The 23,463-nt window shown below is 40.6% G+C and overlaps 1 protein-coding gene across 2 annotated transcripts in view; it reads left to right on the top strand.

Annotated features, from left to right (window-relative positions):
• The window catches only part of Suclg2 (succinate-CoA ligase GDP-forming beta subunit), a 237,572-nt gene that overhangs the window by 122,471 nt on the left and 91,638 nt on the right, over positions 1-23,463 (top strand). For both annotated transcript variants that reach the window (XM_029535679.1, XM_021190019.2), the window contains exons 5-8: positions 1,906-2,058; positions 3,841-3,930; positions 11,737-11,833; positions 21,216-21,377. In XM_029535679.1, the coding sequence (XP_029391539.1) occupies positions 1,906-2,058; positions 3,841-3,930; positions 11,737-11,833; positions 21,216-21,377 (502 nt within the window). The remainder of the gene's footprint in view (positions 1-1,905; positions 2,059-3,840; positions 3,931-11,736; positions 11,834-21,215; positions 21,378-23,463) is intronic.

Raw genomic sequence — 23,463 nt, 5'->3', positions numbered from 1 at the left:
TAGATCTTTATTTGGGGGATAAATTTTGAGTTATATGTAGTTGTATGATCAGATGATTTCATTTTATTTTGTTTTAGAAACTGTCAAATATTTGGCAGTGCCATCTGTGACGTACAGTGACTAGGGTTCTCCACATTCTCGCCAGCATTTGGTAGTCGTTGCTTAAGATTTTAGCCATTTTTGTAAATATGCAGTGCTATTTCACCCTAATTGAAAATTCCACATCCCTTGAATCTACAGATCCAGAGACCTCTTCATTTGTCATTTGTCAGTTGTAGGCTGTCCCCGAAGGCCGTGCTCACTGTCATTGCATTAAGAGGGACCAGGAGTCACAGTGGCACACCCACTCCTCAGCAGGGACCGTGCCTTACCTCGAAAGGCTGACGGGTTCAGCTTAGGCTTGTTGCGTGTGTACTGTGTCAGCAAGTTCTGTTGCTGTGATTTGCATGGTCATCTTAGTAGAGGAGAGCTTTCTGTGGAATAAACATATCAGCTTTGATGAAGTCTAAAATACCACTGTTCTTTTGTGGACTGGGCTCTTGGTACATTCTAAGAACAAGGTTTTCTGTTAAGTTTGTAGTGGTTTTTCTTTTTCTTCTGTGTGTGTTGGTCTTCAGTAACTTTTGATTAAGGTGGCAGCCTTAGGCCCTTTTTGGTTTTCCCTGTGTGTGTCACTTGTGTGTGTTCCCCCTTTAAAAAGATGTGGTTTTCCTTTGTTGTATTGTTTTTGTGCCATTGTCAAAAGTTAGCTGGCTGTAGTCATGGAGTCCCCTGCTGCCGCCACTTAATTGCTGTAGCATCCGGTACATTTTACACTGTGGACACTGCTTGTCTCATTTCATTCCTTTTTTCTCAGTTTGCTGTAGCCTGTTCTTGTACCTTATCATACGCTTCTTAAAATAATCTTGCCTTAGTTGATAGAAAAACATCTCTTGCTTAGCTTTCAATAGAAATTGTGTTACACTGCTATATTAGTTTGCTATGTTAGACCTCAGTGTCCATTAAGAAAGTGGACACTGTTCTTAGCTCTGCCTTGATTTCTGCTCTCACAGTTACATAGTACTCAGAATATAGGTTGGAGATATTTATATATTTTTAGATTTCCACCTAATGTTTTCTCCTTTTTTTTCAGTAGCAGTTATTACTGGGATTGGAGTTTTACTTTCCCATATTCATTTAATTTTACATGTATAATAAGTTTGTTGTTGATGGTATTACTTCCTGCTGATGCTTGGTAGATGTCTGCAGAGACCCTGTGGTCCAGAGCCTCTCTCGCCCGTGCTTGTCGGCATTCCTGGGTTACTAATTCCTGTGGCATCCAGCCTGATTCACACGGTGGAGCTCAGCTCAGTGTGTTTCCTCTCGTCTCAGCTTCCCAACGCAGCTTTCTCCTTTTAAGTTTTCCTGTTCTTCCTATTTTCTGTTGACTTAAAGTTGTATTTGAATGTAGTGGAGAGGTAAGCAAAAAGTGTCAATTCCAATTTCTTAAGCTTATTAGAGGTGCTATTTAATGCATACATATGTGCACACATATGGACATATATCAGGCATTTTTGTCTGCCTCTGTGCTATTGTACTACATGTTGCTCAGGAGAGGAGTGGGGTGTGAGGCAGCCCTTCCCACGAGATCCATGATCACTGTCATCACTACCAGCTACTGCTCTATAGGAAATAGAAAATTGGATGGTTTCATAGAATCTTAACTCTATGAATAGTTAGGTCATAAATAGTTTACACATTGCTATTCAACTTAGACTTAAAATTTGAATAACAAGATATGAGGGAGGGAGGAGAAGGGAAATGTTGGTCAGATCAAATAATGAAATTTAAGATATTTTGAGTACACAAGCAGCTCAAATGTGCTCTACACAAAGTTAACTGGACTTTTCCTTCTTGTAATCACAGGTGATGGTTGCTGAAGCCCTGGATATTTCTAGAGAAACTTACTTGGCCATTCTAATGGACCGGTCCCATAATGGCCCTGTGATAGTGGGCAGTCCTCAGGGGGGCGTTGACATCGAAGAAGTGGCAGCTTCCAGTCCAGAACTCATCTTTAAGGTATGTTTGATTAGCTGGCCATGTAACTAATTGTTAGTGTAGTAACTGCTCAACATTTGTTGTGGAGTCCGAGGCAGGGAGCACTGGACCTATTGCCTAGATGTGAGGTGAAGATGCTGAATCTCGTCAGGCAGAATTGAAGTGTCTAGTATTCAAAGGCTTCTCTTTTTTTTTTTCCTTTCTCCTCCCTGTCTTCTCTTCTCTTCTCTTTCCTGCTTTTTCTTTCTGCATCATTTCTTTCTATCCAGTCTGATTCAAGAATTAGCCAACAGGAGAACACTGCTCTCTCTCCATTTCTCCTGGGTAGTCTCCTACCTTAAACAGTGGTTATGATCTAGACACTTTCTCTTGTGGAACTGGGTGTGGGTTAGTCTGTGTATTCGTTACTTTGCTTGCTGTGACAAACTCCTGTCAAAGTAACTTAAGGATTGGTTTATTGTGGACCATAGTTTGAGGGTACAGTCCATCATGGCAGGAAAGACAGGGCAGCAGGAGCCGGAGGCAGGCGGTCATGTCAGGAAGCAGAGGGAGATGGCTGCTGGTGCTGCTGCACTTTCTCCTTTTTGACCTGACTGAGATGATACCTCCCACTCTGAGGGTAAGACTTTGCTCTCCCATTTTCTTAGTGTAGTCATTTCCTCACAGACATACCAGAGACTTCTGTGATCCAGACCCTATCAAGTTCATACTAAACTTCACAGACTGTCCAGACAAGAACAGGCATTCAGACGTTCATATTCTGATCTGTTATTTCAGTCCTTGAAAGCTTCATACTAAGATCAGTCTCAGAGAGGAGTAGTCAGATTCAAGTAGGGAGTAAGGCTGTCACAAGCCTTTAGCCTCAGTTTAAAAAATAACATACTACTACCATGGTTTTTATCCTGTAGCATCATAAGGATTAAGTGGATTGATATGAAAAGAAATGCTCAGGTAACATTCTCATCTATAGAAGAAAAAACCCATTTGGAATAGTAAACCCAGTTTTTAATCTTGGTTCTTAATGCCCACTTTCATTAGAGTTTTCTACAAGTAACATTATTTCCTTTAGAAACTGTTTTGTTTTCCCTTAAGTAGGGGAAGAATCCTATTTTCTGAATCTGATTTTCTATATACTGTACTAACACTTCAATGATTGTTCTAAAAATATTCTCATCAGAATTACATAGATTAACTGCTTTGGAAGTTTAATTGAAGCTTATACACATGCTTACTCATAATGTCTAGCCATTTCCAAAATTAACTTTATCTCGAACAGTCTCATTTGCTATCATAATTCATGAACTAATACACATGAATAGCATTCATTGTTTTTTGACAGAAGATCACTTTGTAGAGTGAAAGTATTATTAATAATTTTCATATGAATAAAGTGTTCAAGTCTTAAGATAATATTTAACCTGTGTATGACAACTCCAAACTTAACAGCAATATTAGGCACCAAAACCTTCTTTTTGGATGCCTTCCAAAAGATGTCACAAAAATTAACTGACTAAATATTCATCAATGCCATCTGTGTAGTAATTAAAAGTGAAAACTGGCATTAGATCGTCTTGTCAGCATGCCATCTTGAAGAATTATATAGTTTTTGGAAGAGCTGTTTCATGATGGCCTGCTAATTAAAACGTGCCCCATAGGCAGCCGCAGTAGCCTCGCTTGGAGCTCGGTGGAAGGGTGCCACACTTTAATTACTTACTTGCCAGAAAGTACTTTAAATGTTCGCTTTCAGTTTTAAATCTTCTCACTGTACTTCTGAATTTTGTTTATTTCATATATTTTCACTAGGAGCAGATTGACATCTTTGAGGGGATAAAGGATAGCCAGGCCCAGCGCATGGCAGAAAATCTGGGCTTCCTTGGGTCTCTGAAAAACCAGGTACAAAGCCTTTGGGAGACAGCATGTTTGCCGTGTTTCAGGAGATATTGCAGGAACTTGTTTAATTGTTGCTGATGTTTGTGACTGACACAAGATGGTTGTGTCTGAAGCTTTCGCCAAATTGTTTGTGATCAAGAAACTATTTTCTCCTGTTGCAAGAGGTGATGTATGTATATGTATCTGATCGAAATGGTTTGTGTGTGTGTGTGTGTATCTGTCTGTGTGTATGGAGGAAATGTGTATATATGTATGCATATATATGATAGAGATGTGTATCTGTATGAGAAAGAGTTGTATACATATATATGTATATGTGTATATATTACATATACTTATATGATAGTGTTATATATACATATATGATAGTGTGTGCTTATAGTTTTATGATGTGTATATGATTACATGCATATAACGTGTGTGCATGCATACATAATTATGTGTGACATCTATGCATACATATATGTGAGGGAATTTATGTTTGTGTGCTGTAGGTTTATAATTCATATATATATGTATATGTATGTGTGTGTGTCTGTGTATGTATTTGTGATTGTATATGGATGTGAAAATATGATATAAGTGTGTCCTGTACATCGATGATATGTATATGATCAGATATACATGTATGTAATAGAGGTCTGTATGTTTGCTGCATGTAGTCCATGAACTCCATGCTGTTTGGTGATATTTGTTACTGTGGTTTTGAGAAAGGGTCTCATATATCTCAGGCTGGTTTGAAACTTCTGACTTCTTGGTGCTGCCTCCTGGACCTTGGGATTGCAGGTATGCACCTGACACCTCGGAGAGGTGATCCTGGGAGATCTAAGTCAGGGCTCTGAGCGTGCTAGGCAAGTACTATGCTCACTAAGCTGCTGCCCCAGCCCTCTGACTGATGGGCTTTTAATGTTTCCTGACAGTACTGCTGGTGCAGCTTGGCACACGTATACTCAGTACGTTAAGAATTTACTTCTAGCATCTGCATAATGGGGATAGTGACTCCTAGCTGAGAGGTATATTGTAACATTTGATTTGAGTGCTGTATGAGAGCAGTTATTCACAGTGCTGCTGGGGTGTGGAAGAGTGCCTGCCTTGCACGTTCAACACCCCCGACTTATTCCTAAGCTCCACAAACAAGCAAGATTATCATTGTATTTACATTACATGACCAATTGCTATTCTTTTGCAGCCAATGGGCATTTGAAATGATATGGATGGCATGAAGGCAAGGTTGTTCACTCAGAACAACCAAAAATATATTAATTTAGTAGTCATATCTTTTTGGTTTGAGGACAGAAAAGTGGTACTCCAAGTTTTGGTGGGGCAGAATTTGTCATGAACATCCAGGGTCTGCCTTTGGTCCAATCCATGACATGTGGTGATGTGTGGAAACAGGCGAGCTTCTTCCCACAGCTAAGTCAGAAGAACTTCCCGCCCCTCACTTCTCCTTAACCCCAGAGGCTTCTTTAGTGTATGTGTGTTCGCTGGCCTGGGGCTGCCCAATGGATAAATAATAAGTTGCCCCACAGTGCCCAGGGAGCATTGTCTTCAGGATCCTGTAGGGTACAGCAATCTAATTCATCCTCAAGCCCCTTCTAGAGAATGGCTTAGTATTTGCTTAAAACCTACGTACTTCTCTCTCAGGTTTTTTTTTCCCCCTTACAGTGTCTGCTCTTTAAACAGCTGCCATATTTTATAATTTGGGGAACAATGACAGGAAAATAAGATGTAGGTGTTTGGGCAGCTGCGGTAGTCATTTAGAATATTTTCTTTAGTATTCTATTTGTTTGTATGTACGCCTCTATGTCTATGTGCCACGGTGAGCATGATCAGAGGAAAACTTGCTGGAGTCATTTTTCTTTCCACCATGTGAGTTCTAGGGACTGAACTGAAGTCATCAGGTCCGACAGTAAGGATCTTTGCCACTGTGTCATCTCACCAGCCCTATGATACTTCCCTTCTGTGGTTAGGTTAACTCTTGGACATGAGACCTGCAGGTAGAGTTGGCACTTCCCCTGAGCTTAGTTGAACACTCCTGTTCCAATGCAACAGTGATTTTCACATCATCTCCAGAGTATTACTGGGACAGTTGGCAAGTCATGGAAGCATGCAGTCAGGTGAAATGTCAGACATGTTCAGGGGAAGAAAAGGCACCACTCATTTGAAAATCAAAGTAAAGAAAAGACACCACTCATTTGAAAATCAAAGTAAAGACTGTTAAAAAGTAAAGGACTCAAGGTGGTAGAAGACATCAGGACCTCCTGGACTATGTCCTGGGAAGAGACAACTAAGTGTCCTCTCTGAGACTGGAAGACTGCTATGAAAGCAGTTTGTTCAAAGGAAGGTGCTAGACAAGTCCCCGGGCTCTGTGCTGTACTGACTAGTTTCCTGTTATTAGACTGAGGCTGCTAACAATATATACCATTTTAAAGATGTATTTAAAGGCTGCTTATATAGAGAAATTGGTTCCTGAAGCCATTTGGTCCCCATGTTTGATTCTGAGTTTATTCAATCACCTATGCATATCCTCTGTATCTGCACATGTGTGTTTCTGCCGCGGACTGGACTCAGTCGGTCCCTCAACCTGCGGGGAACCAGGGTCCTGGTACGCAGGTGGGCAAGAGGTCGGTGAATAGTGACAGACACTGACACAGAGAAAGTGCTGTATCTGAATGTAATTTCTCAAAACAAACATCAGACTTACAGTACAGAAGAAAACAAAGAAGTTAGGTGACACATCAGCCAAGGTACATTGAAGTTATTTGACACAAAACAGTGAAATGCATACATAAAGACTGGCAGGAACCAGTCAGTGTTTACAACTGATATAAGATCAGCTTTGATATAAGATCAGCCCTATGTAAAGTCAGCTATTGATAAGAGCCAGGTGAAAGGGCTAATATGCCCAGGTGCAATTCTGATCTATTGTATAACCCATTACCAGAGATTTTCTGATCTTGCTAACCTTTTCATGAATAATACAATACTCGGGTTTCTCCTTATGGTTTAACCAAAACCTTCCTTCTTTCTACTATTATGTAATGTAGGCTGCCATTCATGTCTGTAATGAGAATTCTAAGTTTACTATTTTGAACTAGCCCTGAGATTTCTAGCTCCTATCCAGTAAAATACTGCAAGAAAGCATTTAAGACCCTCCACACTATCGCAGGGACAAATCTGGTTATGGGGCACCAGAGACCCTCCAGGAGGCAAGTTTCCATGAAACTTTTTGCCTCAGTACTGAGTCCAAGCTTTTGGGCTTGCCACACAGACTTCACTGGAGTGGGTGTGGCATGTTTCTCCCATTTGTCTATAGTCATCCTTGTTAGAGCCCTAATCCCCATTACATAGTACCTTGCTCACTCCTCTGCTGGCACAGCTCACAGTAATAGCATACAGATAACATGTACAGGTAACATACATTTGGCATGAGCAAGATTAAGTAAATCCCATATGTAGGATGTCTATATTGAATGCTTCTAGGAATTTATAATAGCTGTCATAATGTGGCAGCAGGAAAAACCCAGAGTGGGCAAATCTGCTGACCCATGGTTGGAAAGCTCAGCCTTTTAGCACAGTAGAGAGCTCTACAGATGATAGTAATATTATTAAATATATCCTAAAATACCCTTGCTACCTCCATATGTAAGAGAAAATTAAGGATTATTTGTAATTCTTACATAACATAATTATATTTCCCCAGTTTCTGAATGTGATATATCATGGTCAGTAAGGAGCCTGGGTTACCAGGATATTTTTATGTTTTTAAGTTATCAAGGAAAGAAAAGAATGCATAAAACCTTTGAGACAGGGTCAATTTGTGGGTGGCCGACATCTTTGTGGGTTTGACTGTTTATTTGCTCATTGAGCAGGCACTGATTGCATGTTACTTCCTTTTTTTAGCTGTATCCAAAGTACCAAAAGATAGCCATTGTTCTCTTGGGATTTGTGGACTAGTGGCAATCATTCCTCAGGTCTAGAATATATGAACTGGGCAGGGGAGAGAAGGGAGGGCAGGAAGAAGTGGGCGGGAGGAGGAAGAGAAGCAGAAACAGAATGAGAATGAATGTGAGCTGTCCATGGCTTGGAATTTATGGAGGAGTTCCCAGTGTGCTTGCACAGTAAGGGTGGGTGGCCCATGAGCTCATGGAAGCTGTGTATAACATGTAACATCTGATTCAGGATGCCACCTTAAGGCATAAGGGTGCCATGAGCAGAGGAGGCAGGTAAGAAAGGCAAAAGGTTCAGTAATTTAGGTTACTGATCCTATCATGAAGAGATGATCCTAGAAACTGAAGGAGTACGTGGACATCTGGCAATGGCTGCCTTGGTAAAATCTGTATTCTCTGAATTTATCAGTTTTTTGAAATGGTTGTATTTGATCTTTCTTATGAACCTAAATTTATTTCTATTACATATTTTGTTCTTATTGATAAATTACTCATTAAATAATTTATTAAGTATTAAACATCAATATACAAGTATCTGGTATAGGGTGTGGGTAAGTAGGGCCTTTTTACATGCCTTCACACAGCTGTACTGCAACAAAGAAAAAGCCATACATGGAGTCACATGTATATATTCCCAGCTCCCTGAGAGGCTGAGTCATGATCCCCTGAGATTATGGATACAAGGCCATGCCTAGCAACATAACAGGGTCCAACCTCAGAAACAAAGAGCCAACCCCAAAGATCCTGCCACATGCTGCACAGCTTAGTACTAGACACTCAGACACACCTGGGAAAAAGGATTGGGTGAGCCGTGCTCCCTCAGACAGACTCACACCAAGGCCCAAAACCAACATCAACCCAGAAACTCAGGGAGCTGACTGTATGGCACAGGGAGGAGGAATTAGCTCTCCTCTGTTTGGGAGGATGCTGTAGGAGAGCAGTCTGTTGCTGTAAACATCCCTGAGGAAGCAGGGATGCTGGGGGAAGTGTGCAGCTGCTCTGTGCACACTCTGGCAGCATAGCTCATGGAGCAAAGGCAGGCTCTGCCATTTCACATGGGACTGAGGCTCTGTGGTCCTTGACATGGCTTTGCCCATGTACTTATGGTTTCCTCTGGTCCTCAGATATCAGAATTTGTGGGTGACTGACTTTGTAATTTAATATAGTTTAGTTGCCTTTAAAAAGTATCAACACTGAAAGCAAGAAACAATAAAGTAAACTAGAAAAATTGTTAGCGCTCTTTTAAAGTACTTCCAGAATGAGTCTGACCTTTGGAAAGTCTGCAGACCCAGAAGCCATATGACATGAGCGGTGTGAATGTCCTTAAATTCCTCTGCAGCAGGAGGATCACAAACATGGTTGAAAGATGAATGTATTTGCAGTTTTTATGGAATAAAGAGCAAATTTTATTCACATAAAAACACTTCCTTTAAATTAATGACTCAAAAACCTAAATCTCAACAGAAACATTTACAAAATTCACAGAAAAGAAAATACAAATGTCTCTTAAGAGCTAGAATGATGCTCAAACTCATTCACTGTATGGGATTTTTATTAAAACTACAAATACCTGCTGTCCCTCACAGTGTCTGGCATGATGCAGATGCTGGATGGGTGTGAGTGGAGAGTCTTCCTGCACTGGCTTATGGGTGTTCAGGGTAGCTTCTCTTCTTTAAATAGAATTGTTCATATTTAAAGTGCTTTATGGGCTGAGGGGAGAGCATGAGGCACTGCAGCCAATCCTGAGAAGCCATGCTGGGGAAAGCACCTGGCCTTGTTTCCTACACTATGACCCCAGTGCTGTGGAGGTGGAGACACGTGCATCTGTATATCTTGCTCACTGCTCATCCAAGATAAGTGAGCTCCAGGCCAGTGAGAGAACCTGTCTCAAAAAACCCCCAAATGGGCATTTCAGAGGAATAATACCCCAGGCTTCCACATGCCATTCATATATATAACATCCTAGTCATGTACAAACACATGTGCATACAGCCACACTCATGTTTGCACATAACCATACATACATACAAAAAATAATAAATAAAATGTTTCCATCCATTCTGCATTGCTATGGAGTTTATCCCATAAATGCTTAGTCACATGTATTACATATCTAAAGAGACAAGAAAGATGACATTTTAAGTAAATGAAGCTATTAGAAACAATCCATATGGTCATTATTTAGGTGATAAATATAATGAATGGTAGTATAGCATGCAATAAAATATGATATTACAATTAAAGCAGTGGCCTATTTATCCTGCCAGTGAAGGTTTCTATTAATAAGGATAGAGGCTTTTGTTGTTCTGTGAAGATGGGAAGTGTACATCTTAGTGTGTACATAGAATGTGTCTCAGACAAATCCGAAGCCATCAGTATCTACGTCAGAGGACCTGGAAGCTATGGTTGGGAAATAGAATCTTGAGAAACCCTGACAAATGGGGAGCCTTATAGCGTTTATATGTGTTACCTACCCATAAAATAAATAGTAAAAAGAATTTCTCTTGGTCTAGCAAATGATGGCAGTCCTACTGCCTAGGGACGGTGAGGCGGTGACAAGCTTGAGGCCAATCAAGGTTGTATAGCAAGTTGAGGGTCAGTCTGGGAAACTTCCTGGAACCTGACCTCAAAATGCACATATATACATACATACATACATACATACATACATACATACATACATACGCCTTATATTTTGGATGAATTTATTTATGTACATCAGATTTCAACTAGGATTTAATAAAATCTACACATAGACCTGAAATAGTTAAGATTCAAATAGTATGAGAGCTTTAAAGTTGAAATGCTTTAGTCAGACCTAGGCTGATTTTCATGATTGACCCAGGTCTGAACTCATTTAGGTATTTCATTCGTAGGTGTCCTAAGGGCTAGGAGAGTTAAGACTGCAGAAGCAGAGAGGCCCCAGCTTCTCCCTGCCTTTGCCCCATTTCCTCATCTCCTCTACCACTCGGCCAGACAGAGTCTCAAGCCTGCTGGCCCAGCAGCTCTGAAACTAATCCTATAGGTGTGAAATGCTCTGTTATGCCAGAAAGGGGCAGGGGTCACACTGGCTCTGATGGCACATACTGCAGGGCTGGCATGGTGGACATCGGTGACAATAGGGAAGTAAAAGAAGGCCAAGAATGAGTTCCACCCTGCATGCAACTGTAGTTGCACATACTTGTAAGTATGGACTCTCCTCGAGGGTTGATGAGGAGCAGCCTGCCCTGGGATAAGTAGTGATTGTGTTTTGGCTGAGAAGGGGGCATGGGTAACATTAGGGGACTTACTTATAAATACACTCCAGGATTCACTGTGTGTAGTGGAGGCTGCATGGTTTTGAGGCTGCTCTGTTGTTTAAGACCTTCATCTTTCTGTCTCACAGTTTCCATCAGACTCTCAGGAATTTCTGTGCAGATTATAGGCCTGGATTGATGAATATAATAACCATTTAGTTCCTGCGTAATAAGGAAAACCTTGTCATTATAAACCCTCAAAAGCCTGTTTACCTTTTTACTTAAATGGAGCCTGTTTGTCTTAGTGATTGTAGCTTATACTGCAGTCTAACATGACTAATAGGGACATGATAATCCACAAAAGGATTAATAGCACTTTTAGGCTGCACAGAAAATATTTTGTTTTCTTGATAATGGTTTCTCTTAGTATCTGGAGAAAAGTTGAGCAGTCTGTTCTAATGAATAGCAGTGGAAATTAAAATAATTATGTTTTTCAATTTTTCCCTTTAGAAAACGTAACTGAAAATAAAGACATAATTTGCTATTTTTAAGATTTTGTTAATGAAGCAAAATAAACTTTGTCGTATTGCTTGGGTGTGATTCCATCTCACTTGATCATGCAGGCTGCAGATCAGATTAAAAAGCTGTACCATCTCTTCCTGAAGATTGACGCCACTCAGGTGGAAGTGAACCCCTTCGGTGAAACTCCAGAAGGACAAGGTAACAGACAGCAGAAGGGAAGAATTACAAATGGACTTTTATAATTATGCATAGAAACTGTAATGTAACTTGCCAAATAATCTCCAAAGGCGGCACCCGCTTTGAGGTCATTTCTCTCAGTAATTTAACTTCTGATCATTTCACATGCTCCCATGATGGTGTTCAACATTTGGGTGTGCTATCGTCAAATGCCAAGCCTCCCAAGGAGCTACTTGCTGCTTGGTTTCAGCTGCCACGAGTCCTTTATCAGACATCCGAGCCCTCATTTTTCAGCTGTCGCTGTTGATAGAAGGATTTGTGTGTGCGTGTGTATCACTGTCCTTGGGCTTATAGCTGCACCTGCTTTTTACCTGAACTTGGTGATCTTGAATTTGCAAACTGTGCACACTTACCCCTTGTGTCCTGAACAGGATGTCTGCCATCTTGACGAAGCCACTATCATCACTCTGTAGTTACCACACTTGCCTTGTTCGCTTTAGGCAACGGAGTTCTTTGAGGGATGCTTTCTCTTGTAGCAATATTGCACCACTGTTGTATGCCTCAGCAAATGTCACCACTGCAGGATTTCTTGAATATGAATGAAGATATAGTCATAGCAAAAGCTTGGAACTTCTTGGAGTAGTACTGAGGAATGGGATGGCAGATAGAATTGTTCAAGCCAGAATGTAAGTGCCACAGACTTGGACTCTTTCCATGCACTATGACCACTGGCTTTGCCATTGAATAGGCAGAAGGAGCTGAACAGATGTGTACAGAGAGCACTGTCAAGACCCAGGCATTTTTCCTTAGTAAAGACTTTATAGGCAAATTCAGAAAACCCAAAAGACTATCTTTGGAACTCAGAGAGACCTCAGGACAAATTCAAATTCTGCATCTGTCATATTCTGGCTACACATCTACACACATTCCTGCTTAGGCTTCAGATTAAAAACAACAAAAACTTTTATTAATATTAATCAAATTGCTAAAAATGATACCCATATTACAGATTGATGCATTGAGTATACATCCAGAGTGACATATGAAGTGGACCCTTCCCCTATATTCATGAAAGGATCTTAACTAGTACAAGAGTTTGCCAGGAAAACTCCAGCTAATGGCAAGTTCTAAGGAAGTTGCTAAAAATACAGTATTGCATGGATAACCACCAAATTGTATCTGTACTAGGTTTTATATGCAAATTGTGTTTATTTAAATTTTACTTTTTAAGATTGATATGTCTGTGTGCCTCACTGAATATATAGACCCTGAGGAGGCCAAAAGTGCTTGTCCGTTGGTTCCTCTGGAACTGAATTACAGGCATTTGTGAGCCACCTCATATGGGTATTGGAAACCATACCTGGGTCCTCTGTAAAGGCAACAATTGTTCTTAACCACTGGGCTTTCTCTCTAGCTCCTAAAAAATTAATTTTTAATTACTGTGGTTATAAAAACTTCACTCTTTTATATAGAGAGGAAACAGACAAGTTGTGCCTGTTTTTGAACTTCTATGCCAGGCTCTATGATAGATTTTGACAAGTAGCCCTGCAAAAGTAAGAGTCATTATTCCCATCATTAAGAAGATCAGACATTTAACCTGACTCTGATGGAAAGCTAGATCTGCAGGATAGATAGGAAGGAACCCTTGCCTCTCCTCTCAGTGTGCAAGGTTGCCCTGCCATGCTGGGCTAACTAGAGCCTGTTTTTTCTGGTTGTTCTTTTAAACCAGTAGTTTGCCCTTGTTAGAGTGACCTAGAAGTGGTCTCGGGTTTTGCAAGCACTGCCTTCTCAAGTACTGCAGGCTGCTACTCAATACTGATGAGATGGTTACTATCTGAATTTACTGTAAAGGCTCTTTAATATACTGAGCCAAGCATGGGTGTGCTGCTCAGTATTCCCAGCGACAGGAGAGTCATGTGTTTCAGAGCATCATGGACCATAATGCAAGACTATGACTAAAGAAAGCAGGAGGTTGTCAGGATAGACCCATCTGGAAATTGCTTTCTTTGCAAGCAGGAAGAGAGGTTTGTTCATAGAACTCATACTAATGGCAAAGCATCCGTGAGGCTCAGTGGACTATGCGATGAGTTCCAGGGTAGTGAGAGATGCTGGCTTAAAACATAAGCGGATGACACCTAAGGATTGAAGCCTGAGGTTGTCTCTGACCTCTTGGTGCATATGTGGTCATGTGCGTGCACATGAACTCACTTATAAGACAGGGGTAGAAGACAGCTTCCTCTGAAGCGGGAAACATTTTGCTGTAGGATTATTTTATTCACACTGTAGGGACAGGGAATACACAAAGAACTCTGCTTGGAAAGTGTTCACAAATTTTACAAAGGCTAAAGTTTGCTTTTTAATTAATAAGAGCATGAAACTTTTTAAAAAATATTTTTAAGGAATCATCACAAAACACATTCTGTATGTACAGTTCATTAAAGCAGAAGTCTTACATAGTATTTTTAAGACCAAAATTATCTTTAGCTATTAATTTGTTCATTGTACCGTAAAAGTTTGACTATTGAGTTATAATCACAATAAATGAGAGTGTTGGTTTATAACTCTAATGAGCAGTAGTCAAATTAAACCCAATTAGGAAATGGTGATTAATGCTCAGTTGTGAAAGTTGGCTCTTCATCACTGCTGTGTCCCGCAAAGCAGGCCTCTATTTAGGAGCTATAAGTGCAGTCATTTACATCTCTACAATGTTGATAGTATTTATAATTCGTCTGCCTAAATCATTTTCATTTAGGTGACTAACAAAACATTTCACATGAAAACGTTGATGTAATTATTGTCTTGTAATTTGGAGGCTTAAATGCTCCAAAAGTTAAGGATCACATAACCATTTGACTTATAAGCTAGCCACTGTGCCATCCATCCCTCTGTGGGAGACTTAGCTCCCTGTCTCATTGCTTACCCAGGAACATTTTTTTTTTTTTTTAATTTGCTTTATTGTTTATCTACTTCTACAACATCCTGTTGATGGCAGTGGCCATCATTAATATCAAAGCTGCTGAGTCGCCAGTGGGAAAGATGTGGAAGAATTTCAGCCTAAGAACATTCCTTCCAATGTGGTTAACAGTCTTTATTCAGAGGGCAATTTGACACTGAGTTTTATTGTGGTTTAAGGACTCTTTTGAGGATTATAATGGTTGTTAGTGACCTATGAAAGCCTATTAACCTTGGCTTAGCTTTTGTTTACCAGTGGTTAATTCTCTTACACACTTAACATGAGTTCAAGGTGCAGATTGCCCTGTGGTGTGTAAAGAATGAGGCTTCTCTCTTACTGTCTAGGGAGCCCAAATCTACTCCCTGAGCCATTGGAAAGAAACAGCCCTGCTTTCTCTGAATTGTTCTCACTTGCCCAGGCTCCACAGCAGAGATGGTACCCAGTGTTGACTCTACTGGTCTAGCAGCCATAGAAAGTCCTTCATCTGGTTCTTATTAGCCTGGTTTTGTCATGAGTCCAGCCCAGGCCAATGGTTGGTCTGTGCTTACATGGTTTAAGAGAAAGGTCATTTCCTATTGAGAACTAGAGGAATAAGGTGAACCATCTCTACAGGAATGAATCAGCCTTTGTCGAAACAAAAGAATATAGTTGCTTCAGTACCTAAAGAGAAATTAAATACTTTGTTCTCTGATTCATTTGTACTAACACTGATTCAGTAAATCTGTATGCAAGAAAATACACACACAGAGAGAGAGAGAGAGAGAGAGAGAGACAGACAGACAGACAGACAGACAGACAGACAGATATAGATATTTATGTAGCTGGCCACCTATCCACTTAATCGTTTATTACATTTTTTGAATATTGCAGTATTCAAAATATTATTTTCCCAGCCCACCTAGGGATTCTGCAATGTGTTTTATTCCTTCTTCCCTCTCCATTTGTGATCACACATGTTACCTTTGGTGTCTTTGAACAAATGGTGAGGACCTTCCCCCAGGAGACATTTGTCAGAAGTGTTGCTTTTGCCCCCTGTGTGGTGAATGTAGGGAGGACTGCCAGCTGCCCTACAGTATGTAGAGTAGTCTCCCTCATGTGCCAGAGAGGCAGATTCCCTCTACAAGTCAGCTCCAAGGACACATGCCTCCATTCATGGAAAGACAAAGGGAGAGCTACTTAAAGCAGTAAGGCTGGGTGAGCAGTAGTTAACTGGCATACCAACTTCAGAAGTCTCTTTCTTCCTTAAGATTCCCTTAAATAACCCCCTGTTGCTGCATGCTCACTGTGCCCCTGCTGGGCTGCTGCTGCCTGCCCTCTGCTTCATTATATTCAAGCCTCTGTTTCCATGATCACCTTTGGTTTTTTACTTTTCCTACCCCATCTCGCCTCATATCAATTTTTTCTTCATAGGATCTGGAGAAAAGTTCTAAACAGTATACAATTCTTAGAACATCAATATTTAATGGAAAGCGGGACTCCTTTTAAAGCATCAGCATTTTAAAGCCAGCTTGGCAAGGCACATTTGAATAGCACATTATGGTTATTTATCACAAATCAAACACAGCACATTGCTTCAAGACAGATTATTTTCCAAACTAATTATGACAGTCGTACTTCCTGCTGTTTTTCTGTTCCTTTTATGTGTACGTCTTCTGTCTGAAATGCATTTTTTCTTTTGTTTAACTCAGCTGCACATTCTTGTGTGGGAGCTCTGGGGTCAGAGGCCTCTTGCTGCCAGTCCTGTTCTCCATCAAGGCAGCGGAATTAGCAGCTTGCAGCATCTCACACCACTAAACAAAACAACGCACACACCCTATAAGTACCTTAGCTTTCTTTGAAGGAAAATTCATTTGTATAATCTATCAACCATGTAACAATATGGTTTCGATGGTGGAAATTGTTTTATAAATATTAATAGGTATGCTTTTTCTCCTACTTTGTACACAGATTGGTGTTTGTTCAAAGATGAATTTTCTGTAGAATTGAGGTTTCAGTTATGTGACACTGAAATTCTTAATGTCTCAGCTAAGTGCCACACCTCAGAAAACAGATTTTTTTTTCCCATAGTTGTTTGTTGTTGAATTAAGTGAGAAAGCTAGGGTTTGAGCAGATGGGGCAAGTTGATTTTCTTGCCCTACTGTTGACATAGCCATGAACCCACCTGTGGCACAGCAGCTCTGCATGTACAAGCAAGAGTCATGCACGAGTCCATCAGTGTGCAGGGGTTAGTCCCTCCTTTTTATGTAGCTTTGTGTAGTTTGTTCTCATTTTCAGTCCTCCTGATAGCAAAACATACTTAAGCCAAGTGTGTTCTTGACTAGATAAGAATATTATAGCTGTGGGTGATTACCAGTCTGTTAAAGCAAGATAGATATGATGAGAGTTGTGTCCAAATAGGGATTGCTACAAAGTGTCAGTCAACATGTGGGTAGTTGTGGGCCTTGTAGTCTGTACTGCAGTTACCACCTTTGCTATTGTCCTGTGAAGAAGCCCGGACAAATGTAAATGTGCACACAAGTGTACATAGAAAAATAGGTGGTGAGCTTGAGAGACATGATTTGCCACCCCTGATGCAGATGCCGATGTGAAATTTTTTAGTAGCCACTGTGGCCATATGCAAATGTATGGTACAATTTGACTGTTATCAAAAAACCCACATCCTTTAGCTAAAACATGTCTGCCCTGACAGTCACTCTCTTAAAAGTGCTCATCATTAAAATTCTTGCTTTTGAGAAAGTTCTTAATGTGTTCAAACGACAGCTGATCAAGTACCTCAGGGAGCCTGGACACAGTTAAAACTCCAGTAGACATTCATTTATGTCTCCTTTAAATAGTAGTTTAGGGATATTTTGGGAATGAGACAGACTATAGTAATTTCCAGAGATGAAAAGAAGGTTCTGTAAACTGAGCTATAATGATGGGAAGCTCTACGCATGCAGAAAGTAACATGTTGGTAATCATATTCCCCTGTGAGGCTGGATGCCCCACATAGCTTCTCCTCCCACCAACTCCACACAGTGCCAACAACTCTGAGCTTGTTTATAGACAAGGGCTTAAGAAAACTGTGTGGCCAGGACTAGCTGCTTAGGCTACAGCACTATAGCTGTGTCCTTGAAGTATGTGTGACGGGCTTCTCTCCTACTAGACTGAGCACAGACCACTTCTGTGACAATTTCTCTGATAGCAGCTAGGTATCCTATCCTTCAATTCTGTTCTGACACTGTATACCTATAATGAGAGTCAGAGTCACATAGTAAGGGTTCTGTCTCATAAGACTGATGATGCCCTCCATTGATGCCAGTGACAACAGTATTGGGGACCATAGTTCACCTGAGTGTTCTCACAACCTGCTCTTCAGTTGTGGCTCATTGCATTCAGGGAAACACTTTCTACCTGTTGATAGAAGCAAAGGACATTTTAAATTATTTCCAGGGAAGTCCGAGGGGTGTAGAGCTTTGTATTAAAAAGAAAGATCCACCCAGTAGGCCCATTGCTTAGAACGTTACAAGAGTTCTAGGATCTCTGTGCCAAGAATTAGAGTTGAAAACTGCTGTTTTTAATCACTTGAACCCCACCCCACCTCACCACTCATTTTTTTAAACTGCAAAGCCATTTTAAAGGCTCTGGTTCTGGGGACTTTTGGGACACGGGACATAGCTGGCTGGAATAATTCACGAGATGTGGATTTTTGAAGGTTCTATCTATACTCGTGTTCCTGCCTCTTTTTTCTGCTCCCCGTCTACTTTGATGTGAACAGTCATGACCATGCCCTTCCACCACCACAGCTGAGTTGGTTAACTGCACCTTGCCACTAGGATGGACAGAAATCTCCAGCAAAACACATCCTTCCTTCTCAAGTTATTGCCATCAGATACACTGTCCTAGTCATACAGCAATAACTGAACAGAGCAAAATATATGAGAGAGGGGGGAGATTAGAGGGAAGGGGAGGGGAGGGTGAGAGGAAGGGAGGGAGGGAGAGAGATTGAGAGAGGGGGACCTAAACTATCATGTTGTACATGCTTAGACCACACTGGATTTAACTTGAAATCTTCCTAACTCAGCCTCCTGAGTGTGGAATTCCCAGCGTATACCATCAGGCCCAGCTTGGCTCTGACTACTTAAATATACATACCTAATTTCATAGCTGTGCAGTAATTTTTATTTTCTAAAGCTCTTGGATCTACACACGTTGATCTGTTGTTACCACACAGGTGACAGATTACTGTAGCACCAAGGGATCCTCTCGGTGCTCACACAGACCTTGTTTTCAAGCCCTGGATGGCCTGTCTGGGTCTCAAGCTGCTCACTGACCAGAAGCTGCTGTCTGCACTTGGCATGTGTATCATGACGCAGAAAGAATCTCTGGAAAGTTTGCTCTGCAGACATTTGGTGGGGACTGCCTGCTGAACTTTGCATACATCTCCATTAATTATCCTTTTGTTGGAGCTGCTTGCAACTGTATTCTTTATAATAAGGGGCAAAGTTTAGCTTGGAACTATTTTGATTTACTGGTTTATTGATCTTGACCAAGAATTCTTTTCTTTGCAAGTCTTCACTTAGAAAGTCAATTTGATAGCCTTTGCCCATTCATTTTGAAGGTGTCACTTACAAGTAATCTTGCCAGTGAGTAATGGAGGAGCTAAAATTACTAATAAATTAATTAGAATGTATTTATAAACCCAGTGGAAAGCCAAGAATGAAGTTGCTTTTCTATTGATCATTATACTGGTCATTAACTGCTAAGAAAGTGCCTTTGCAGGGAGCAGAGAACACAGGCCAATTCCTTTGGTAATTGCAGGATTCCTTCATTATAACCTCACCATTGTAGAAATATAATTACTCATTCACTCTCTGTGTTCATAGTGTGGGCAGTGGTTGGGCAGTTTGTGGCAAGACTAGGGACTTAAGCAGATATTAGCTTCCATGTAAGACTTTCTCTTGTGAGTCAGGATTCAGTTATGGAATTTTAGGCCTGTTTATTTTTCTGCCATGTCATCTTGAATATTAATATACCAGTTCTGTCTGAACTACTCCAAGTGCTTGAGTCATGTGTGAGAGAACCTGGAAGAACTCTTCCTGGTACCTGTCAAAGCAAGGTGCCCTAAAGCGCCAGTGTTTTCTTTTCTCTGCAAGCAAGTAGAATTATCTGGCTATGTCCGTTGTTTTTCTGTGAGGTACTGGGAAAAGAAGGCTCCCATTTCAGATGTGAAGTACTTCTCAGCAAAGCTGGCACAACATCTGTAAATGTTGACCAAAGACATCTGCTTGTTCATATCTCAGATTGAATTAGAGAATGTTGCGATGGCACGGTGGCATGGTGACACAGTCAATAAGTTTATGCTGCAAGGGAAATAATAAACATGTTGGAGTCCAGATACCACAGATGTTGTCCTCTTTCCCAAAGCCATCCCCTACGTGTCCTCTTTGCATCCTTGTAATCAAAGATGCATGGTGGCCCAATCCTGCCTTAGAGTGAACTTTGGTGTGTGCAGAGCCGTTTGTGTATAACATGAGATCCGCTTCCAGCAGAGGATGTATATACCATGGCACCAGTGATGTCTGGTGTCTGAGCACTGGCAGACCTGAGAAGTCATAGCCAGAGACATCTACCTGGGTTAAGTTAGTCTGTAGACTAGGATGGGAATTGCTTCCCCTGTTCTTCACAAGTGAGGAAGCCAAGGCCCACCATGAATAGAAATAGTCTTACCATGGCTACAGTGTTAGTAATATATACTAGAAATGGTTTGAAGAGCACAATTGTGTTTTCTCCCCAAAAATTAAGGCAGAAAAGAAAGAAAAACTCTGAGACTCAGATATATAAATCTTATTCCTGCAATTGTCATTTCAAAATACATGTGTATGGCAAAACATTCTGTGTACCTTAAATATATTCAATTTTAATTAATCCTGAGAGGCATCAGAATTAAGGAACAAATTATAAATTGTGTATTCTGGAACAGCATTCACTGTCATTAAGTTTAGAAGTTTTAGAGTAATAAGAGGGTATTGATAAAATTCAAATTTTATCATGGAATGTCAGGACAGAGGAGAAAAAGAGAATTGGCATTATTCCCTTGTTTCTTTCTACATAAAGGGGAAAGGCAATGCTCACCTGTTAAATACTAACTGTATGTAAGTAATGCAATTACAGTTGTGACTCCAGGGGCAGTTGTGCCAACTGAGCTTGTTGTAGATGCTGGTGACAAATGTCAACTGAGCAGAGACTGAACAAATATGAATTCCTGTCCTCATTGTTGTAATGGAAGTCCCCTCAGAACAGGGACCTTGTCCTATTTGTCTCTGTAGCCTAAGAGTTCACAGGTTAAGAAAGCATCAATGGGTTCCCTGCCTATAGTGTGAGAGAATGAGAGTTATCGCCTTCCTTACTCCTTGTCAGTGTACTGACTCCAAAGAGACTCAGGTATGGCCTCCTTTTCTCTTTGTTTAGTTGTCTGTTTTGATGCTAAGATAAACTTTGATGACAATGCTGAGTTCCGACAAAAGGACATATTTGCTATGGATGACAAATCCGAGAATGAACCCATTGAAAATGAAGCTGCCAGATACGATCTCAAGTACATAGGACTAGACGGGAACATCGCCTGCTTCGGTAAGTGATGGCACTGAGGCTGGAGTTATATACGATTTATGAAATGCTATTTACTAAGGGCTGTTAAAATAGGTGTTTTCTTATAGCATCAAGTGGAAAACAGTTTCAAAGTCCATTTTGATTGACAGTCACTGATTTAAAGCAGTTTTTCAACTTTTGAATTGGATGATCTTTTATTCTTGGAGAACCGTCCAGGATATTAGGTTCAGTTGTATTCCTCTCCTCCAGAAATAGCTGATAACTGTGGAAATGAAATAATACACGGGAAGTGCCCAGATGTTTCCAGGTGTCAGGTGCACAAATGCACTCTAAATAAGAAATACTGAGAGGCTGGAGAGATGGCTCAGTGGTGAGTGCCTGCTGTGCACATGTGAAGATCTGAGTTTGTGTTCATGGCACCCACATAAAAACTGGGCATGATGGCATATGGTGATAGCCACAGTCGAGTGAGAGTGGGAAGTAGCGGTACTGAGGGGCTTTGCTGCCTACCAGTCTAGACAACTGGTGATCTCTAGGCTTATTAGTGAGAGATGTATCTTAAATATGAAGTGGAGAAGCAGTAGAGAAATATACCCAACACTAACCTCTGGCCTCCACACACATGTGCATGTGTGTATACACACATATGCCCATGTGAATATATGTATTAAGAGAATCATTGATTTAAAGGATCTTAACTTTTTTTTTAGTAAAAGCAATAACTTTCCCTATGCCTTCAGCATACATCTACTAGGAACAGTCGATAAACTGTTCTCTGAGACAAAACTACATTTTCAGAGTGTTCTAGTTCCCTTTCTGTGACTGACACAAAACATTCTGACCAAAAGAAATTTAGGGGAGGAAAGTTAGCTTACAGGCCATGGTCCATCACCATGCTTGCAAGCTCAATTGCTAGTTTATTCTTATACAGCCCAGGACCTCCTGCCCAGGGAATGGTTCCACCCACAGTGGACCCTCCTATATCACTCATCAATCAAGCCAGTCAGGTCTGGGTATCCCTCAGCTTAGACTACCTTCCCAGGTGACTGTAGGCTGTGTTAAGTTGACAATGAATGCTAACTAGGGCTCAGAGGAAGAGAGCACAGTATATAAATTCTAATCATTTCACTAACATTTCAGATTGAATGGTAACCAGTTGCCAGAATACTTTCATTATGCCAGTTTATTAATCAAACAATGGGCTCCATCATAGTTCTCTAATTTAGTGAAAATGGCTTATGCAGCTGAGATAAGATGTGTCTGTAGAGGCAATACAATTTCAGTTATTGTCCATGGCTTCTAGTGTTTGTGATTTATATGCTTCCGGTTTAATTGCACATGACAGTGTTTCTGCTAGAAACAATTCATTGCACTAGAAACTGAGGTCTTCATCTTAATGGAATTAAAATAAAAAAGATTTGTTGCTCATTAAAACAACAGCATCATTATATTAAGAAGTAAAGAGTCTTCAACAGTTTGCTGTTCAATACAATGGAAAATGGCATCTAATTACAATTGATACCTAAATGCCTGCTTTACATGGGAGCGCTATCTGAGTAGCATAGCTCACTTACCCCCTCTCAGCTGCGGTAAGTAAATGTGCTCATAGCATGTGTAGGCATTTGGGAAGGGGGCAATACAGGGTGTGTTTAGAACAAATTAAATACAGATTTTTCTTGGATGAGTGTTTTTCACAAACTCTGATTAAGAATAGTGCACACTACTTAAAGATCTTTTATTACAAATACCCTTTTTATGATGGGCAAGACTTACTTTATTTGCTCAGGTGCCTGGGGACACATTAACCCACCCCAGGATATAGGTCCCCACTCCCTATTTTTAATTTCCCCAACCTTAATTAAGGCAGTCACAGTTACCATGTCTGTCTGGGGGAATTCCAGGGTTTGCTTTACCCTAAGTGGTTTGCTGAGTTTCTATGCCTTCTCCTTAACACTGGAGGAAAGTAATTCTATAATTAAGCATAAGAAGCAAAAGAAGTGCAGTTGGTCAATAAGCATTAGCTCTAAAAGGCAGGAATGCCTGTGTAAATTGCTAGTGTAGTTCTTTCTTTCTTTCTTTCTTTCTTTCTTTCTTTCTTTCTTTCTTT

This window comes from Mus pahari, chromosome 2 (genome assembly GCF_900095145.1).
Source record: "Mus pahari chromosome 2, PAHARI_EIJ_v1.1, whole genome shotgun sequence".
In the NCBI taxonomy this organism is placed as follows: domain Eukaryota; kingdom Metazoa; phylum Chordata; class Mammalia; order Rodentia; family Muridae; genus Mus; species Mus pahari.
This window is presented reverse-complemented; position numbering and strand designations above follow the sequence as displayed.